At 39.7% G+C, this 20,219-nt stretch overlaps 1 protein-coding gene across 1 annotated transcript in view; it reads right to left on the minus strand.

Annotated features, from left to right (window-relative positions):
- The window catches only part of LOC122549064 (potassium voltage-gated channel subfamily KQT member 3-like), a 427,354-nt gene extending 407,813 nt beyond the window's left edge, over window positions 1-19,541 (minus strand). The window contains exon 1 of the mRNA XM_043688263.1: window positions 18,463-19,541. Within this exon, the coding sequence (XP_043544198.1) occupies window positions 18,463-18,779 (317 nt within the window). The 5' untranslated portion in view covers window positions 18,780-19,541. The remainder of the gene's footprint in view (window positions 1-18,462) is intronic.
- Window positions 19,542-20,219: the final 678 nt, after the last annotated feature.

Consider the following 20,219-nt stretch of genomic DNA (forward strand, 5'->3'; position numbering starts at 1 on the left):
TGGATAAACAATTGGATTGACTTCTTTTATTATTCACTTGTGGGACATGGGCATCACTGGTTAGGGCAGCATTTATTGCCCATCCATACTTACCCTTGAGAAGGTGGTGGTGAACAGCCTTTTTGAACCACTGCAGTGTATGTGCTGTGGGTTGACCCACAATATCATTAGGGAGGGAATTCCAGGATTTTGACCTGGCAACAGTGAAGGAATGGCAAGATATTTCCAAGTCAGGATGGTGAGTAGCTTGGAAGGGTACTCGCAGATGGTGGTGTTCCCATGTATCTGCTGCCCTTATCCTTCTAGTTGGAACCGGCTGTGGGTTTGAAAGGTGCTGTCTGAGAATCTTTAGTGAATATCTGTGGTGCACCTTGTGGATATTATACACTGCTGCTACTGAATGTCAGTGGTAGAGGGAGTGGAAACTTGTGAATGTGGTGCCAATCAAGTGGGTTACTTTATCCTGAATGGTATCAAGCTTCTTGAACATTGTTGGAGCTGCATCCATCCAGGCACTCCTGACCTGTGCATTGTAGATGGTGGACTGGCTTTGGGGAGATAGGAAGTGGGTTATTCACTACAGTATTCCTAGCTTGGACCTACTCTTGCAGCCACTGTATTTAGGTGGCAAGTTCAGTTGCGTGTCTGGTCAATGGTAACCCCTCTAGGATGTTGATAAGGGGGGATTTAGTGATTGTAACACCATTGAATGTCAAGGGCCAGTTGTTATATTCTCTCTTATTGGAGATGGTCAATGTCTGGCATTTGTGTGATGTGGATGTTACTTGCCACTTTTCACCTCAAGCTTGGATATTATCTAGACTTCGCTGCATTTGAACATGGACTACTTCCGTATCTGAGGAGTAGTGAATATGCTGAACATTGAGCAATCATCAACAAACATCCCATTTCAGGCTCTAGGATGAAGGGAAGATCATTGCTGAAGCAGCTAAAGATAGTTGGGTTTAGGGTACTATCTAAAGGGACTCATGCATGTAAGTAGGCCTGTTTGGTAGCTTCACCAGATTGACAGTTCATTATCGAGAATGCTTGGTGCTGCTCCCAGAATGCCTTTCTGCATTCTTCATTGAACCAGGTTTGATCCTCTGGCTTGATAGTAATGGCTGAATTGGGAATACGTCAGGCCATGAGATTGTTGCAGATTGTTTTAGACTACAATTCTGTTGCTGCTGATGGCCCATAGCACCTCATGGATGCCCAGTCTTGAGTTTCTAGATCTGTCCCATTTAGCACAGTGATAGTGCCACACAACACGATAGAGGGTAACCTCAATGTGAAGGCGGGGCTTTGTCTGCACAAGAGCTGTGCGCTAGTTATTTTTACCAATTCTGTCATGGACAGATGGATCTATAGCCAGCAGATTGGTAAGGATGAGGTCAAGTATGTTTTCCCTCTTGTTGGTTCCCTCACCATCTGCCACGGACCTCGTCTATGTCCTTTAAGACCTGACCAGCTTAATCAACAGTGCTGTTACTGAACCAGTCTTGTGGTGGACATTGAAATGCCCCATCCAGAATAAATTTTGCACATTTGCCAACCTCAGTACTTCTTCTAAGCGTTGGTTGACATGGAGGAATACTAATCCATCATCCAGGAGACGATGTACATGAAGGTTTCCTTGCCCATGTTTAACCTGAAGCTATGAAACTTCATGGGATCCAGAGTCAATGATGAGGAGTCCCAGAGCCACTTGCTGCTGACTGTATACCAGTGTGCCGCATCTCTGCGGGTCTGTCCTGCCAGTAGGACAGGACACATCCAGGGATAGTGATGGCGGTGTCTTGGAGATTTCCTGTCAGCTATGATCCCATAAGTATGACTATGTCAGGTTTTACTTAACTAGTCTGTGAGGCAGCTCTCCCAATTTTGGCACTGGTCCCCAGATGTTAATAAGGAGGACTTTGCAGATTCGATAGTGTTGTTTGATCTGACCTCCTTGGTTGGATGTGACACTTTCTTTTTGTTTTCTTCAGTCTTCTTTGGCAAGAAAAAACTGATGTCAGTGTGGATCACTTTGTAAAGCTCTCCTCTGTTTAAAGTCTTCTTGAGCTAACCAAGCAATTAGTTCAGAGTCATCAATGGCCCACTTAAAGAAGCTGTCTTCTGTCCAAAGTTGATGTTTCCCTCTCAAGAACTGGTTTACTTACCTTATTTCTGGGGGGGTTGTTGCAATTGTTTATTCAATTATCCATTATCAAACAACTGACACTCAACTGACACCTATATCTGTCAGATACCTGTGAAGTCATCTTGTGACTCATCGCTTACTAAGATATCCTGGTTAACCTTCAGACAGTTGAATCAGTAGAGGTTATGAGATCACTTCCAAGCTTCAGTCAGAATTCATAATGTTTTGTTTCAGTGCTTGTGCTAGAGCTATGTTCTTGGCTGTGTTAACAGCCTTCATTATCTTGTGTTCATTCGCTCAGAATGCTGCCATTCTCTTGCTTTATAAGCAAGAGAAAGAGAGAGAGACAGACAGACAGACAGAGACAGAGAGTGATAGAGAGAAAAAACCATTCCTATAATATTCCAATACATTTCTTAAAACCTATAACCACTTTATACAGTGACTTTCTGACAGCTGTAAGTGATAACTGAAGCTCAAATCTAAGTTACACAAATACATAATTGTATGATTAACTTAACTTTACGAGAGGACAACCACATGAGAAAAATACCATTATTACATTAAACCAAATAATTTCCTGAGGCATAATTTATTTAAGACACAAAGGATATACAAGGACACAAAAAAATTAAAACTTCAGAGTTTAGAACAAAGAGCAAAGAACAGTATAGCACTGGAACTGGCCCTTCGGCCGACCAAGACTGCATTGCCTTTCTAAACTAAGAACCTGTTTCCTCTACCCTGTCCATATTCCTCTATTGCCTGCCCAAGATGTCTCTTAGACACTGCTATTGTATCCATCCCCACCACCCACTCTGGCAGCTCATTCCAGGTAGTTACCACCTTCTACCTGCCTCTACAGTTGTGCCTCTACAGGGGTCACTGGAGAAGGAGCACGCAGAGTCCTCCAATGCTCTTGATGCCTTTAGAGAGAGGTGTGCACCCCGGGGGATACAGTGCTTTATTTCGCCTTCCAACTCCGTTTTGATTTAACCCTTTCACCTTCTCCCTACTCCCCTTTCATGGTTTGCATTTCCTTTCATAGAATCCCTATGGTGTGAAGCAGGCAATTCAGCCTGTCAAGTCCACATCACCCGCCACAAACAACATTCCACCCCACTCCCCAGCTCTATCAATCCCTATAACTCTGCATTTCCCATTGCCAACCCACCTAACCTGCACATCTTTGGGCTGTGGGAGGCAACCGAAGGAAACCCATGCAGGCACTGGGAGATTGTGCAAACTCCACACAGACAGTCGCCTGAGGCTGGAATTGAACCCGGGTCCCTGGTGCTGTGAGGCAGCAGTGCTAACCACTGAGTCACCATGCTACCCTTAATGAGCTTTGCATGAAAATATTTAATTGGCTGCATGGGTGATTACTGATGGTGGTTAGTAGAGTACAAACAAATCAGTGATTTTGGGATTGGAAGGTCACTCAGTTGTGTGTGATAACACTTCTGAGTAGAAAAAAAATAAAAAAAATGTACATCATAACTCCTTTAAATTTACCCACTTTTACCTCAAATCTATGTCCCCTAGTAACTGACATTTCTGCCTTGAGAAAAAGGCAATGAGGTCCTTCCTTTCAAGGTCTCTTTATAATTTTATACATTTCTATTAGGTCGCCCCTTGTCCTTCAACATTCAAATTAAAACAAACCAAGTTTGTCCAATCTCTCCTCAGAGCTAATACCCTTCAAACCAGGCAATATCCTGATAAACTGTTTCCATACCCTCTATAAAGTCTCCATGTCCTTCTAATAATTTGGCAATCAAAACTATGAACAATATTCTAAATGTAGCCAACTAAAATTCTCTCCGGCTCCAGCATGACTTGCCAATATTTATACTTGTGTGCTCCAACCAATGAACACAAGCATGCTGCATGCCTTCTTGACCACCTTATCCATTTTGAGTTGCCACTTTCAGATAACTGTGGACATATACACCGCGTTCCCTCTGTATGTTGATGCTACTATGTGGTCTGCCAATTACTGTATATTTCCTTCCTGCAATAGAGTTTCCAAAATGCATCACCTCACATTTGTTCAGATTGAACTCCACCTGCCATTCCTTCACCAAGTCTCAAGCCTATCTATGCACTGCTATATCCTCTGGCAATCCTCCTCATTATCCACAGTTCCCCCAATCTTTGAATCATTTGCAAACTTACTCATCAGGTCACCTACAGTCTCCTCCAAATCATTTATATATGTTACAAACAACAGGGTTCCCAGCATTAACGCCTATGGAACACCACTGGTTATAGATCTCCAGTCAGAAAAACACACTTCCACCACTGCTGGCTGTCTTCTATTAGTAAACATACACATACAATGGCTAATGAGATTCACACAGAAATGGAGGAACTGAAACTGGGACAAACATCATGCATACTAGAACTCTTACTTAGAGATGAGAAACATATGGAAAGCTGGCTCTGAAATATATTGCATATTGAAAGATTTAGTATGTACATCAGGGCACATGAAGGGATTATCAAACACGAGATAATACACAGATATGTACTGGTGAGACAGATATGGATGCTCTGAATTGTGGATCAAACATATCATTTTGTAAGGAACTACACTCATTTATATTATTAATAAAACAAAATGTCAAAAATGTTTAAAAAAGCAATGTAACTGTGAGTAAGTCAAAAAAAAGTACAACAGCAAGTAGATAGGGTAGGTAATACACAGCTGGAAACTTGGTGCCGGCAGTTTCAATTGAGGCATTCTGGATCGTAAGGGATGATTACTTGGATCGAAATAATGTGCCAGGGAATGTGGAAAAAGCAGGAAATTGACACCAGGTAATGATGCTCATTTAATGAGTCAGAGCAGGCACAATTGACTTAATGGCCTATTTCCGCACCATAATACTTCTATGGTTCTGTGATTCTGAATCTAGCTTCAGCCAGCCTATACTGTACCACTAACTTTCATGATTCTTCTTTAATCAATCACGGAATGTGAGCATCGCTGATTAGGCTCACATTTGCTCCTTGTCCCCAATTTCTTTAGATAAAGTACAAATAAATTGGACTAATAAGCAGTCAGCTGGCTTTCTGCAAAGGAGAGTGAATGACACTTCATGTGGTGTTGATGAGTAGTGCTGTTTCTCTGTCTTGCTGATCATAAATTTCAAGACCACATGAGTATTCAAGTTTTGCCAGCACACATAAAACACAAACAAAACCAGAAGTTGCTGGAAAAGCTCAGCAGATCTGGCAGCATCTGTGGAGAGGAATCACAGTTAATATTTTCAGTTGAGTAACCCTTTCTCAGAACTGTGTAAAACATGTAAGAAACACACTGTTTACTTTTACAAAGGTCAATTATTAGATTAAAAATCACAAGATATGTATCTACAGAAACTGGCATTTTGAAATATTTCTTTAAGGCGCATACTGTGATAGACACAGAAGATGCTAGAGCTGTTACTGAGTCATACACATTACACAATGAGACAGAAGAAACTTAATACATTATTTATAATTAGTTGGCAATTACATATACAAGACACCATTTTCTAAAAATTGCAACAGTGGCACAAAGCTTTGTTAGATGCAGTGGAAATTCAGAAAATATAGCAACAAACTTCAGTGCCTAATTTGGGATATATTCTTGAATGCACACTTTCAGACTTCTGTTACAATCCCTGCTGATGTGGATACTTGACATGTCATACTCCAGAGTGAAACTGGCTCCATAGAACTTATGATTGCAGTTTGCTTGCATTATTCATACTCATACAGGCTGCCAATATTTTTTAAATGAAACAACACAAGTTTATTATACAAAAAGGGAAAAAGAAAGTTAAATACATGACCAGTTGTAAAGATATTAACATAAAAGAAAAATATCAACACCTTTCCAAGAAATTTCCCTGAATGACATTCAACTCCGGTGAGTTATCCCTCCCATCTTAAATCTTTAATTTCTTACTTAACTGAACATTTCCTTTGGCAACTTTGTATACAGTCACCAGATCTAATATTGTCTGTTACTGTCTCTCCTCCTAGCTATACTTCACTGATATTTACATTACATTACATTACAGTGTGGAAACAGGCCCTTCGGCCCAACAAGTCCACACCGACCCGCCGAAGCGCAACCCACCCATACCCCTACATTTGCCCTTACCTAACACTACGGGCAATTTAGCATGGCCAATTCACCTGACCTGCACTTCTTTGGACTGTGGGAGGAAACCGGAGCACCCGGAGGAAACCCACGCAGACACGGGGAGAATGTGCAAACTCCACACAGTCAGTCGCCTGAGACGGGAATTGAACCCGGGTCTCTGGAGCTGTGAGGCAGCAGTGCTAACCACTGTGCTACCGTGCCGCCCACAAATTTCTAAACTGAATTTGGAAGTCCTGTCTACTTAAACAGCAAAAACTGTTTTAAGACTTCATCTAGCTCTGAAACTAAACTGGCCTTCGATTCATATGAAACTTCTTTTCAACAGCAACTGGATTGAGGCCCCTGGTCTGTCTTTCCATATGTCATAAATCTTTGAAAGCGTTTCATCAATTGATTCCCCAAGCAGTCTATCTAATCATTTAGCTTAAATCACATGTTTTCTTCAAATTTATATTTTCAAGAAATTACTTTCTGATGCTTAAAAAAGCCACTTTCTCAGAACTAAAAAATCTATTTCACTCTACTTTAAAATTTAAATTCCCAATTGATAATCACATATCACAAATCTTTCTCATAAGCCACAGGCATGCATGAATCCTATTACTTTGGAATGTATTTATTTACATTTTGTCTTAAAACAATTTAATATTTTCAATTAAGATTCTGCCCATCCTAAATGGACACTCAACCTGTCCTGAATTTTGGCTATTTGGAAGTACATTTATCAAAGGAGGACTGCTGACTCACTTACTGTGAAGTGAGAGTTACAGTGTTTGTAAGTATATTCACTATTTTCCCTTCAATACACTAAGTATTTTTGATGTGTAGTCTAATAGGTTTCTTCCAAATGGCTGCAGACATACAAGATGGATCTGTAGGAACAAATTACTGCAGATGCTGGAATTTGTTCTGAAAACAACAAATGTTGGAGATCACAGCGGGTCAGTCAGACAATATCCAGGGAGAGAGAGGAAGCTAACATTTTAAGTCTAGATGACTCTTCATCAGAGCTTCATCAAAGATAGATTTGCATTTATAATAAAGGATTTTATAGCCTCAGGACATCACAAAATGCTTCACAGCCAATTAAGTATTCTTGAAATGTGGATACCATTGTCACAGTTTATTATCTTATACAGGGAGGAGGTGGTGGCTTAGAAGAGGTACTGATGGCAGTGTAGTGGTAATGTCACTGGACTAGTGATCCAGAGCCCTATGCTAATCTTTAGTTTAAATCCCATTGCGGCAGATGGTTAAATTAATGAAGATCTGGAATAAAAAGCTAACTTAATACCAGCATGTACCACTGTTGATTGCTGTAAAATCCCATCTGATTCACTTATGTCCCATAGGGAAGGAAATCTCTCATCTTTACTTGGTCTGGCCTACATGTATTTTCAGACTCACAACAATGTGGTTGATTCTTAATTGATGGGCAATAAATGCTGGCTCAACCACCAGTGTGCGCAACCCACCAATTAATTTTAAAAAGCTATTCGGCCCATTGTATCTGCTCTGGCTCTCCAAATAGGCATTATCACTTTGTCTTGCCTTGTCTCCAAAAACCCGCACATTATTTGAATAGGAACAATCTTTTGATGCCCTCTTGAATGCCTTGACTGAGCCTGCATCCATCATATTTCCACATTGTGCATTCCAGACAGTAACTTCATAAAAAAGATTTTTCTCACATGCATTTGTTTCTTTTGCAAATTACTTATAGGAAGGCAATGTGTAATAACAAGGCAGCACTTAAGTAAGGAAAGCACCTAAACCCTGAGTAAAACTGAGGTCCGTGTGAATCAATGCCCCCGCTCATCCATTCTGATGGCTGTAGAGGATGGTCATTGTAGCTTGAGTATACCACTGTGATTAAGACAATGAAATCACTTTGAACCTCTCGGGATGGTAAGTCAATCAGCATCTCAAATAAGTACACAGCAAAGACTATGTGACAGCTTTACCAAACAGTGACATCAGTAGGGAGGAGGACCCACATGTTTGGTAAGGAGCAGGAAAACAAGCCATATTCTATAAAAGATGTGGAGAAACTAAGATGAGCACAGTATTTAAAAGACACAGAAGCATGCACTGTATGTAGATGAACTGAATGTGGCACATTCATTCTAAATATTGACTTTTATAGAAATAGTTGCAGTAGATATAAAATATGTCAGCCACACTGTGCTATGCACTTTAGAATACTGCAAAAGACCTTGCTAATGTTTATCCATTGAGTAAATGTGCATCCTGTGATTTTTGTGAGTATATTGATATGAGAAGCTGACAGACCAACATGTGGAGTTAAACTGCATCCCATGGGACTAGATTAGATTGCTCTCATTTTCAGTGTCTGCTTATGAAAGAAACTAATGACACTGAACCAAAGAGAATATCAAAAATTAGCACTGTTGAGCATAAAGGATCATAACAAATTAAAGAATGAAACATTTCAATAATGCAGCTGTGAGTTTAATTGGATTAACAAACAAATCAAAACTGCAAAACAAAAGAATAATCAGCACAGCGACTGAGCTGACTTTTGAAGCACTGATTCATTTTATAAGAGTCAGTAGACATTGGGGAGGTACCACAAGCACAGTAGTTAGTGCAGTACTCATTGTTAAAAAAGGTGAAAAAAAAAATAAAGGTGACAGGAGACCCAAGTTTTAATTCAGGTAGAATTATGGAATTGATTATGAAGTGCAAACTTGAGATCCACCTACACAGAAAAACACATTTTAAATTAAAATTCAATATGAAGTGCTCATTATCAAACTCAAAGGTATGAGCATTCAAAATAAACACTGACAACAAATACAAAGAAACTGAGCGAAGGGTAGAAAACACCACGTACTTGTGAGGTCAGTAATGTCAGAATGAGGCAGCAGGTAAATGTCAGGGGGAGTGCCTAAAGCCTTACTGCTGTCACTACTGCCACTTCTAATTTGGAGAAATAACTTGGATTCAGAACATGTAAAGCAATTAGATTTGCTGATGTTGCCAACTCAGAGGGACAGTAAAGTTAAAGGAAAGAGCTCACACAGAACAAAGCAATAAAAGGAAAGGCTACAACAACTTAGAATTCCATTCTGGAAAAACGTATCGAATAGTAACTTAGAAGTATATATTAGGTGTTGAAAGAAATGAAGCCAATAATATGGATAGCACAGTGGTTAGCACTGCTGCCTCACAGCGCCAAAGACCTGAGTTCAATTCCCACCTCAGGCAACTGTGTGGAGTTTGCACATTCTGCCCCGTGTCTGCAGAGGTTTCCTCTGGATGCTCTGTTTTCCTCTCACAGTCCAAACATGTGCAGGTTAGGTGAACTGGCCATGCTAAATTGCCCATAGTGTTAGGTGTCGGGGTAAATGTAGGGGAATGCGTCGGGGTGGGTTGCTCTTCAGAGGTTCGGTGTGGACTTGTTGGGCCGAAGGGCCTGTTTCCACACTGTAAGTAATCTAATCTAAACATGGGGGCTGAAATCTTACCTTCTTTTGACTAAGTAGAAGTTGCATTACGTCTCTTGGAGAGATTCTTACTGAAAAACCAAGCAGGATCTCTCGCCATAGCATTCCACATGTGCCTCATTAATTACCTACCCCATCACTATGGTGTCATAATTTTACTACGCGCCTTTTGTGGAATTACTTGCCACTCACCAAATATCCGCCAAAAGATCAGAATCCCAGGCACCCGCACCATATTTGAAAGGTTGGTGTATACCCAGACAAGCGCTGGCATTTTGATAAAGGATGGAATCTGAACATGTCAGAGAAGAGGAAGATGATGCCTCACTTCTAAAACAGGGACCTTAAACTCCTGGGTGGAGAAGTTGGTTCAAAGGAAGGGCTCATCTTCCCAGATGACCAGTGGAAGAGGGTACATCACCAAACCTGGCAGCCTGACAATCAGCAATGGCTTCATGGTCATCATTCAACTCTTACTTCCAGATTATCATAGAATTCTACTGCCATTGTGAGATTAAAGACATGGTCACAAAACCTTACCAACTGTCTTTTGGTAGTGCCAAAATTGAATATTACTGAAAAGAGATATACTTTGTCAAAGCTTTTCATCTTGTACTCATCAGGACATTTGCAAGAAAATCAAGCAAAGAAAAACATGTTTATACTGTGTGAAGAGTGTGCTAATTGATTGACAAGTAGATTCTGATTAATAGAAATGTTGCCATGGAGAATGCAGAACTGAGTGATGACTGACAGTTAACTGCAATGCTTAGTTTAAATTCAGAGCAGGCAGGTTGCCTTGGAATGTAAAGGAATGAACTGGAGAATGGCTGACACCTATTTTATTAAGTTGAAACAGGTAAAACGTGTACACATCTTTCTGTCTTAATGTATGCAGTTCCTAGCACATGTAAATGACACCACACCATGAGCCTGATTGACAATCTTAAATTAGCTGTCAACATAATTCTTAGCACACTCAGGATTATCTAACAAATGTTATCTAATCATAACTCACATCTCTGTTCATACGACATTCTCTTCTCACACAGCTCAAAATGTTATTCTCCTTTACATTGGCATTCTTGCAAATGTTTTGATGAGTGCAAGGGTTAAAAATGTTTTGACAAAACATGTCTCCTTTCAGCTATACACACCTTATTAACCTCGTAATTGTTAACACAATGTTAAACATGGTACACTCACCATACATATCTCACATTACTTGTACTAAATTTTAATAACAACAGATGTCAAAAGCATTTCAGAAATGATAAAAGGATTGGCTGGGAAATGTATATCCAGCTTCATAATAGTCACAGGAATAAAGCCACAGTTCTTACATATATACCATGTTTCCTATGTATGACAGGTAAATAAGCCATGGCATTTGATAACAAAGTTCCCTTTTTAATAGTTACAGGTTGAAAGTAACTCAATGTTACATTAATCGATCTGTATATCTTAAACCAAAAACTAAATCTCTAATATCAATATTCATTAAATCAGGTGACTCACTGTGCCTATATCAATACTTACCATAACTGGCTTAACTTTTGTTTTCTATTTGTGGACTAACCTGTTGTGTTTTCCTAGTATCTGTTCATATTTCAGTTTGTTAGCATCTATGGTTTTCCTCTTTAAATATATGTATATAATATATGTGTCCTTGAATATTTTTCAAGTGTTCATTTGATCCCTAATTTTCAAAATCACTTGATCGAAATAACTAGCTACTATGAACAATATCATATTCTAATAGCCATCTCCTTGCTTCTCGATCTAAAATTGTGAAAGAAGAGTAAAATTGTAAGCTGTAAAAAGATTAAAGTCTAACTTGCTGTTTAATGTGAAGTATAAAATATTAAATAAAATCCTGACAACAATTTTTGGACTTGCAATTTCCTATACAAATCACAAAGATCATGCTGATTTTATAAAATGACAATATTACTCCAGTCGTGAAAGCATTATTGTACGTCACAAGCCTGCCACTCAGCTTAGTGTTACCACTAGATATAGTGAAATCGTTTGGTAGGATAACACAGAAGTATTGACAGAAGTTTTATTTTGAGACACCTTATTTCAGAAGATTCAAACACTTCACCTCGTCAGCATTTTTGCTGAGTCGTACAAGCCCATCTGCTATTAGTTAGATCAGGTATTTGGCACCTCACTCTTACTACTGTGTTAAAATCATACAACACCAGGTTATAGTCGAACGGGTTTATTTGGAAGCACTAACGTTCGGAGTGCTGCTCCTTCATCAGGTACTGCCACCCCGAAAGCTAGTTCTTCCAAATAAATCTGTTGGACTATAATCTGGTGTTGTGTGCTTTTTAACTTTGTCCATCCCAGTCCAACACCAGCTCCTCCACATCATTGTTACTGTGTGTAATACCCAATTGAGAGTCCATGGTCTTAGCATCCGAGACCAAAGCATTACTGATATTTTGTAGGCAATGCAAAATCCACAGTTCTCAAGGCCACCATGCTCAGGGTAACTTAGAAACTACAGGAAAAATAACAGGGAATGGTAAGATCTAAACAAATGATATTGACATGGAAATATTATAAATTACAACATTCTCACAATAGAGTGATATATTTTTCTTTGTAACACTGATTGGAATGACAGCTTAGTATACTATGCATCATGCTGAGAGGAAGCAGCAAGTTTGTCTATAAAGAGGAACATAGTTTTGAGGGCAGCCATGCTCAAGCCATGGTTTAGTATTTCATGGCTGTGTACAGAGTAAGAAATATATGAAGGGGTGCGTTGCTTTGACAATGCTGCTAAGGTCATTAAATTTCTTCCTGTACCACAGCCAGGTCATTGTCTGCTGGCTGAGAACCAAAATAGTTGATAGATTTACCTTGAGCCATGGTAGGAGATTTTAAAGGCACGGCATCTCCTACTGGACACAGATGCACAAATAAGAAAAAAACCCAGTAATTTACACCACAGTAACTTCAAAATGATTTCATGATAATTTTAAATGGTGTCTTGATGAATTCTATTTTATTTAAATCTTAATAATTTGTTTTTCCACAGCCTCTGCAATTGTGTTGTTGGTTTGATCACTTTGATGAATGTATTTCTTGGCAAATCATTTGCACCTATTTATAGAAAGATATGCTTAAATACAACTACTTACAAATATAATTTACTCAATAGAAAACAAAGTCACTAAAACCAAGGTTTACTGATTTTCTTTCAATGGACAATCATAACGGAAAAGACAAGTGTCAGTTTTTAGAAATAGCATTGCCTATTGGACAGTGGAATGCACAAATAATTTTTAAAAAAACAAATTCACATCACAGTAACTTTAGAACATTCTTGATCATTTTAAGTAGTCTCATGAGGAAGTGCACAGGTACAACTGAAAAGCAAGAGGTCACAACAATCTCAACAAAAGTGCAATTGTTGCTTGTAAATATGTTAAGCTGGTATTTACCACTTGCAGTCAAGTTCAGAAATGTTGTAGTAATAATGGATTTCACAGGTTGAAGAATATGTAAGTTTTACTGTAGCTGCAAGCCAAGGATCTCAAATAATGCACTGCCTCCTAAGTGCCAAGGTAGTGGGTGCAAAGCATTTTGCTGCCGGCAAAAGGATAGCTCAAAGTAGAACCAACAACATTGGCAGAATCCCAGCTTTAATATTTCCTATGAAGGCTCAGCAATTAAGTGATTGATTAGTTAAATGTCATTGGGAGTAGGCAGGAAAGTCCATTGTAACGAAACAACAAGGCCTCATGATTAGCAACTTCAGCATGACTCCCCCATGCTGCTCTTAAAAAAAAAGCAAGTTAAGGGAGGTCAGTGTGTTACTAAAGATTATGTCGGTAGAATGAGTTCAGGTTCCTTGGAATACAGCCAGATTTGTGTCTTTTTGCTGTCTCTGTTCCTTTAGGACTGGAACACTGATTGAAATGAATTATGGTAATGATTGACAACAGTCTGTACGATGTCCGTCTTTTATACCTGCTCAGCCATTGGGAAAAGAAATATACAAATTGCAGCCCAAATCAAACAGAATGTACCAGATACTACAATCATGAGCAATATTAGAAAATCATGCAGAATCATCAAAAATAGAGTTTGAACTTTGGAGCACACATAAAGATTTTAAAAGAGTTCAGAAGAATCATCAGAAGCAGAACCTGATCCAGTGATGGCAGTGCTGACAACAGTTCTAGAGCTGGCAAACATGCTAGGGTTTGCTTGTCATGCTCCACACACTTGCTCTACCAGTTAATACCGGTGGCACAGGATGAGACCCTTTAAGGGTCAATAGTTAGCCTCTTAATGGCCTCAATTAACAATTCCTAAGCATGTTGTTCCAGAAATTCCAGAGCAGATGCCAGCCCTGCAAGCAAGGCATCAGCAGAGATCACAGCACAGGACATGTTGGTATTTGATAGCCTTTGTTCAACCATTGAGGATGTGGTGGCAAAGTAGTAATGTTACTGGGGACAGAAGTTAAAGTTTCACCAAGCCGATGGTGAAATTTGAATTGAATAAAAGTGGGATACACAGCTAATCTAACAACATCCATTTAAGCATTGTCAATTGTCATAAAAACCATCTGGTTTACTAATGTTAATTTAAGAAAGGAAATTTGCCATAGGGCGGCACGGTGGCTCAGTGGTTAGCACTGCTGCCTCATAGCGCCAGGGACCCAGATTCGATTCCAGCCTTGGGTGGCTGTCTGTGTGGAGTTTGCACATTCTCCCAGTGTTTGCGTGGACTTCCTCCGGGTGCTCCAGTTTCCTCTCACAGTCACAAAGAAGTGCAGGTCAGGTGAATTGGCCATTCTAAATTGCCCAAAGTGTTTGGTGCTTTAGTTAGAGGGAAATGGGTCTGGGTGGGTTTCTCTTCGGAGGGTAGGTGTGGACTTGTTGGGCTGAAGTGCCTGTTTGTACAATGTAGGGAATCTAATCTTGTCTGACCTACATGTGACTCAGGCCCATAACAATTAGTTTTCAGCAATCCTCTGAAATGGCCAAGAGAGCCAATGATTTCAAGGGCAATTAGGAATTGGCAACCAATGCTGGCCTTGCCAACGATGCCATCATCCCCTGTAAGAATGAGATGTACAACAATGATCTCATCTGACCCTATCAAAGTTCTGAAGCTCCATTTCCAAAATTTCTCACTGATAGAAGAATGCTAACCTATATCTTTTATACTGATTCTATCCACATTTACTAGGTCAGTTGAAATTCCTTACTATCACCAATCCATTATTTTTAGTGATTTTCAGAAATTTGCCTAAATATTTGTTTTTCTATTTCCCCTAACTTTTGGTCCCAGTGATGTGACTGTCGCTTTTTGAAATCCACAATAACCTGTACAGCACTGATGCATGTTGTAAGAGAACGACTCGGTGTTTATGACACAGCACAGGTATTAAATGTACTTGCTTTTAATTCTTTGTATACCACATTAGCTTTTTGTGTCAGCAGGCTGTGGATGCTGAGTCATGAGTACATTCAAGGTTGCAATCAATATATTTTTGGACTCCAAGTGTATCAAGGAAACAGATACTAACATGGAGTTGAGATCAAGGATCAACCATGATCTTATTAACTGGCGCAGCAGGCTTTAATGGTCATATGGTCAACTCCTCCTTTTAACTCTTATGTCAGCACAAGTCATATATCATATTCCAGATGGCACAGTTATTAGAGATACATAACAATCTGTGAAACGCAGATTGAAAGCACCCAGTGTTTTAACCGCCAGCCTAACATATACCAATTTCCGAAGTTATCTCACACATCTGTGAAATTCCTGAGTAACCTTAGGCTATATTCATAACAGGAATAAGACTTTGTGATTGAACAGTGAGTTTCAGCATTAGTTTTCTGTTTTAATATATACTAAGATTGATCAATTATTTCCAGATAATTAAAAAATCTATAAGCCAAACTTTTGCATAAATCAAAGTAATGGAAATCATTCTTAACAGGAGAAACACTGTAAACGAACAACACAAGAAACTTAAAAAACACGATGTTTGTAACAAAAACAAATCATAAATAATAAAAAAATTCAACTTCCTGCTGTCTTCAGATGTTAAAAATAAACATGGGTTTCATTGATATAATTTATTCCAAAGTGTTTTGATAAAATTCCAGACAAAAAGCATTAACTGAGCTAAAATCTGGAATCAGAATTATAACACAGGAGAGCACTCAGTTTATTCTGTCTACTGCCTCTTTGCTACAACCATCCAACTAGTCTCACTCTTAGCACTTTCTCCATTACCTTACCTTTTTATTCCTTTCGAAAATATTTATCCACACTCTTTTGGAAAATCATTACTGAAACTGGTTCCACCATCCTTTCAGTTAGTGCATTACAAATTACTCTATTGTCATGTCAGTTCTCTGTTTGCAAGCACATTGAACTAAATACTCTGGTTAAGTTTATATCTGTAAAAGCTGTTTCTTAAGTGTGGTGCCCAAAAATGAACACAATATTCCAGCTGAACACTTAATTGTGTGTCATGTGGACTTAGCATAGTTTTGTTGCTTTTGTATTTCAGACTACATTTAATGAAGGAAATCAAATGTGCATCCAACGTAAAATATAAGATTGGATATAAAATTAGCTATTAGACAGAGAACTACATCTTTTGTCAGACTCAAATTTTTCTTGCTCAGACCTCTGCGGTACTTAATTTACGTAAGTGATCCAGAATCAATTGCAAGATTATCAAATTTTTGAATAAAATGTTTAAAGCACTGAAATAGAATGATACAGCTGAAGATCTGGATTACTTATACAGACATGTGATGGATACAATCTTACTCTCATTAAAACATGTGGAATTAGCATACAGAAACTCTAACTAGCAATATTGAATGTGACAGTTCTACTGCCAAGACAATATGGTCAGACAATTAAAAAGGTTAGCAAAACATTGTGATATTTAGTCAAAACAAGGTCCTGATATCCTGAGGTATTGATTTTTCACTACAATCTATACTTGAGTGCGAAGAAACTGGGTGCATGCTTTTTAGCTGTAGTCAAAAACCATGAGAAAAATTTATTCTTATACCGTCCAAAGACCAAGAGAAAGCAAAGAATTTATGAAATGCAGGTAACAAGGTAGCATTTTTCCTTCAACATTACACAAAGTCACACTCCAGTTAAAAAAGGTAAGGGCTAACTAGAGTAACCTCTTGTGAATTGCAGGGTGGAAACAGAACACTTTATAGTTTGATTTACTCTCTAGTCATGAAAAATATGCATTCCCTTAGATTCAATGCTTCTTCATATCTTCACTTTTTTTTTATCCAATTACTAAATTAAAATGAGGAGTAATAAATTTCAATGGCAGATGTATGGAGGAATGTTGAGAACACAACTTTAAATGTGATCAATATAAAATGCATTATTTTTATACAGAGATTTTATCTTGAATTATTCATGAGTATGTTCATTGATAATATAACTGAATCTTGTCCTATGAACTACACACAACCGTCGAGCTTTAGTCTGTAGTTTAGGACATTACTGGATTGTGAATCACCCTTGCCTTAATCTCATTGATGTATTACTCTCTCATATTATATTGAGAAAACTAATATTATGTCTGTATTTGCATTTGAATCTACGCTTGTGTCCATCTATATATTTAACAAAGTGTACAAGGCAACACTAGCTAATGGGAACCTGAATGACAAGAAAGAGCATTTCTCCCACTGGAAAAAATTGAGGGTAAACTTTATTTTGAACAAAAGTAAGAAATTGAACAAGTTCCCATCAATCACTGTACACCATCAATTAGCAACTCTTATTGGCAAGTGAAAATAAATCATTTTCTCGTAAAAGCTAAATATAGATATTTAAAACAAAAAAAAAATTCAAAACAATATCAGTTAATTTTGAAAATGTAATTTGCCTACAAATTTTTCCCACCTTTGGAATAGAATATTGACCAGTGCAGGTAAATAGGATTAGTGTTTCTTGGCTGGTATAAATGTGGTAGGCCGAAGGAGCTGTTTCTATGCAGTATGGATCTATGATTCTATAGTTTGCGTGTAACTGTAGACTTAGTACATTCGGAACTGGTAAAGTCAGTCATTGCACATCACTGTCTAACTGCTATCCCTGAACTCGGCGTTACACCTTCATGCAACGGATTCCGCCTACAACTCGGGGAGGCGCACAGCATTAGGAGTTCGGCTGACCAATAACAATGCGTGCAGCCACTCAAATATCTACACGACTCTGCAAGCATCCCCAGTTTCCTCAATCCGGTGTAAGGTGTGGTTCCCTGGCACTCAGGCACAACAAGTGCAGCAACAAAACCCATTCTTCCTTTGTTACGTTACCTGAAATTGTACAGGACCCTGCAACAATAAAACAATAACCGCGTGGGGGGTGGGGAAGAGACATCGGGGCGTGGAAACAGATAGTATTAAAAGCAGTCAACTAAAAATACGTGGAATAAATAAGTTAACGTCGACAAAGGAAAAGCACGGCTTGTGTTTGACTGACTTAAGCAGTAATATGAAGATATCCTTATTGTCAGTATTTTAGCATTAAACAAACGAGACACGGTAATTCAAAACAGGACGGGGAATATCAGTGCAAACACCTTGTTGTACGTTGATATAAAAACCAAGCAGCAAATATGAAAGGGGGATGCGACCAGGACTTACACGAAGGCGTGATAGACCAGTGCCCATCCTCCGGGTCTCTCCAGCGCATCATAAATAAAGTTCTGCAGTTTTCTGTAGGTGGCTTTCCTTCTGTTCGGTTGATTGTAGCCCAGAGGCTTGGTCAGGAGGCTCAGCCCTTCCTTCGGTCCCGGTTTGCTGTCTTCTTTGCTCCGTCCTTCCAGCAACAGAGCCCCGTCACGGTCTGCGCCGGAGTTCAGTCCGAGTCCGACCACCCCGGGCTCGGGCTCGGGGGCGAAACCCACCCGCAGCTTCTTGCCTTCGCCCGAGCCATCACCATCCCTGGACTTGAGCCCCATGGTCAGCAGGCACGCCGATGCTCACTGTAGGCAGGCTGGCAGAAAGCGTGCAGGAAGCAAATGCCATGGCTCGTAAACAGAGACCAGAGCTCAAGCAGAGAGGTCCCATCAGGATCTTCGGGGAGTGGAATAGACCTCTCTGCGTCTCCCTCTTTTAATCAGGATGGAGAGTGGGCATCACGCCCTCGCTTGTTTTTTTTTGTTACCTGTTGGTATAAGTGATGCAGCCCTCACTGAAGGCGATATGGTTTGATGGTTGTGCAGCCGAGAGGTGGCATGTGGAATTGCTGCCAGGGTTTTTTCTGAGGCGGAAGGATTATTGATGGTTGAAGCAAAAGGATCCAGGAAGCACAGAAACAGATTCAGCTCATTCCACGCCAGCACGTAATCACCGCTGCCATTTACATTTCTTAAAGATATTCTCCATGGGTAACATTAATACAACCAATTTGAGGGGGAACCAATTTGCGAAGCTTGCGATGGGCTAATTTTAGCAATGGCCTACAACGCACATCAGCACTATCCTGGCACACCCCTGCCTAACATTTTAATTCCTAAATGTTCTGTAGGGTGGGCTGGGATCTGGGAGCTGTACCCGCCCTCGGTGTAGTGTCACCCCACGCCTTTCCCCATTTCAGTTCAAATTACTTTTTGAAGGTTGCAGTGGAATTTGCCTCCACCACCCTATCAACCAGTGTACTCCAGAGCAGAACCATCCTCCTTCCAAAGTGATGGCTCCTCTTTTCCCCTCTTTTACCTACTTTAAAGCATCACTCGTGGTGGATGACGAGAAAACTGCTGCTCCCTGCTCTGTTTATCAAAAATTGAAATTAGATCTCCCTTTGATCTGGAGAAGCGCAGCAGGTCAGGCAGCATCTAGGGAACAGGAGAATCGACGTTTCGGGCATTAGCCCTTCTTCAGGAATCAGGAGAATCGACGTTTCGGGCATTAGCCCTTCTTCAGGACCTGCTGCGCTTCTCCAGCAACACATTTCCATCTCTGATCTCCAGCATCTGCAGACCTCATTTTCTCTCCCTTTGATCTGCTCTACTCCAAAAGAAAACAACCTAAACTTCCCTCATCTATCCACAGAGCTGGAGTCTCTCAGCTGGAATATCACCCTGGTAAATTACTCTGTACCTTCTCTGAGATTTTGGCATCCTTCCCAAAGTGTTGCCCCCATTTGTGTACAAAATTCTAGCTGACCAATCATTTACAATCAAAATGTGTGGTGCTGGAAAAGCACAGCCAGTCAGGCAGCATCTGAGGGGCAGGAGAGTCAATGTTTCGAGCAGAAGCTCTTGATCAGGAATGTAATGAAGAGCTTATGCTCAAAATGTTGACTTTTCTGACTTGCTGTGCTTTTCCAACACCACACTTTATGACTCTGATCTCCAGCATCTGCAGTTCTCACTTTCTTCCAGTCATTTGTAATGTTC

This window comes from Chiloscyllium plagiosum, chromosome 4 (assembly GCF_004010195.1).
Source record: "Chiloscyllium plagiosum isolate BGI_BamShark_2017 chromosome 4, ASM401019v2, whole genome shotgun sequence".
In the NCBI taxonomy this organism is placed as follows: domain Eukaryota; kingdom Metazoa; phylum Chordata; class Chondrichthyes; order Orectolobiformes; family Hemiscylliidae; genus Chiloscyllium; species Chiloscyllium plagiosum.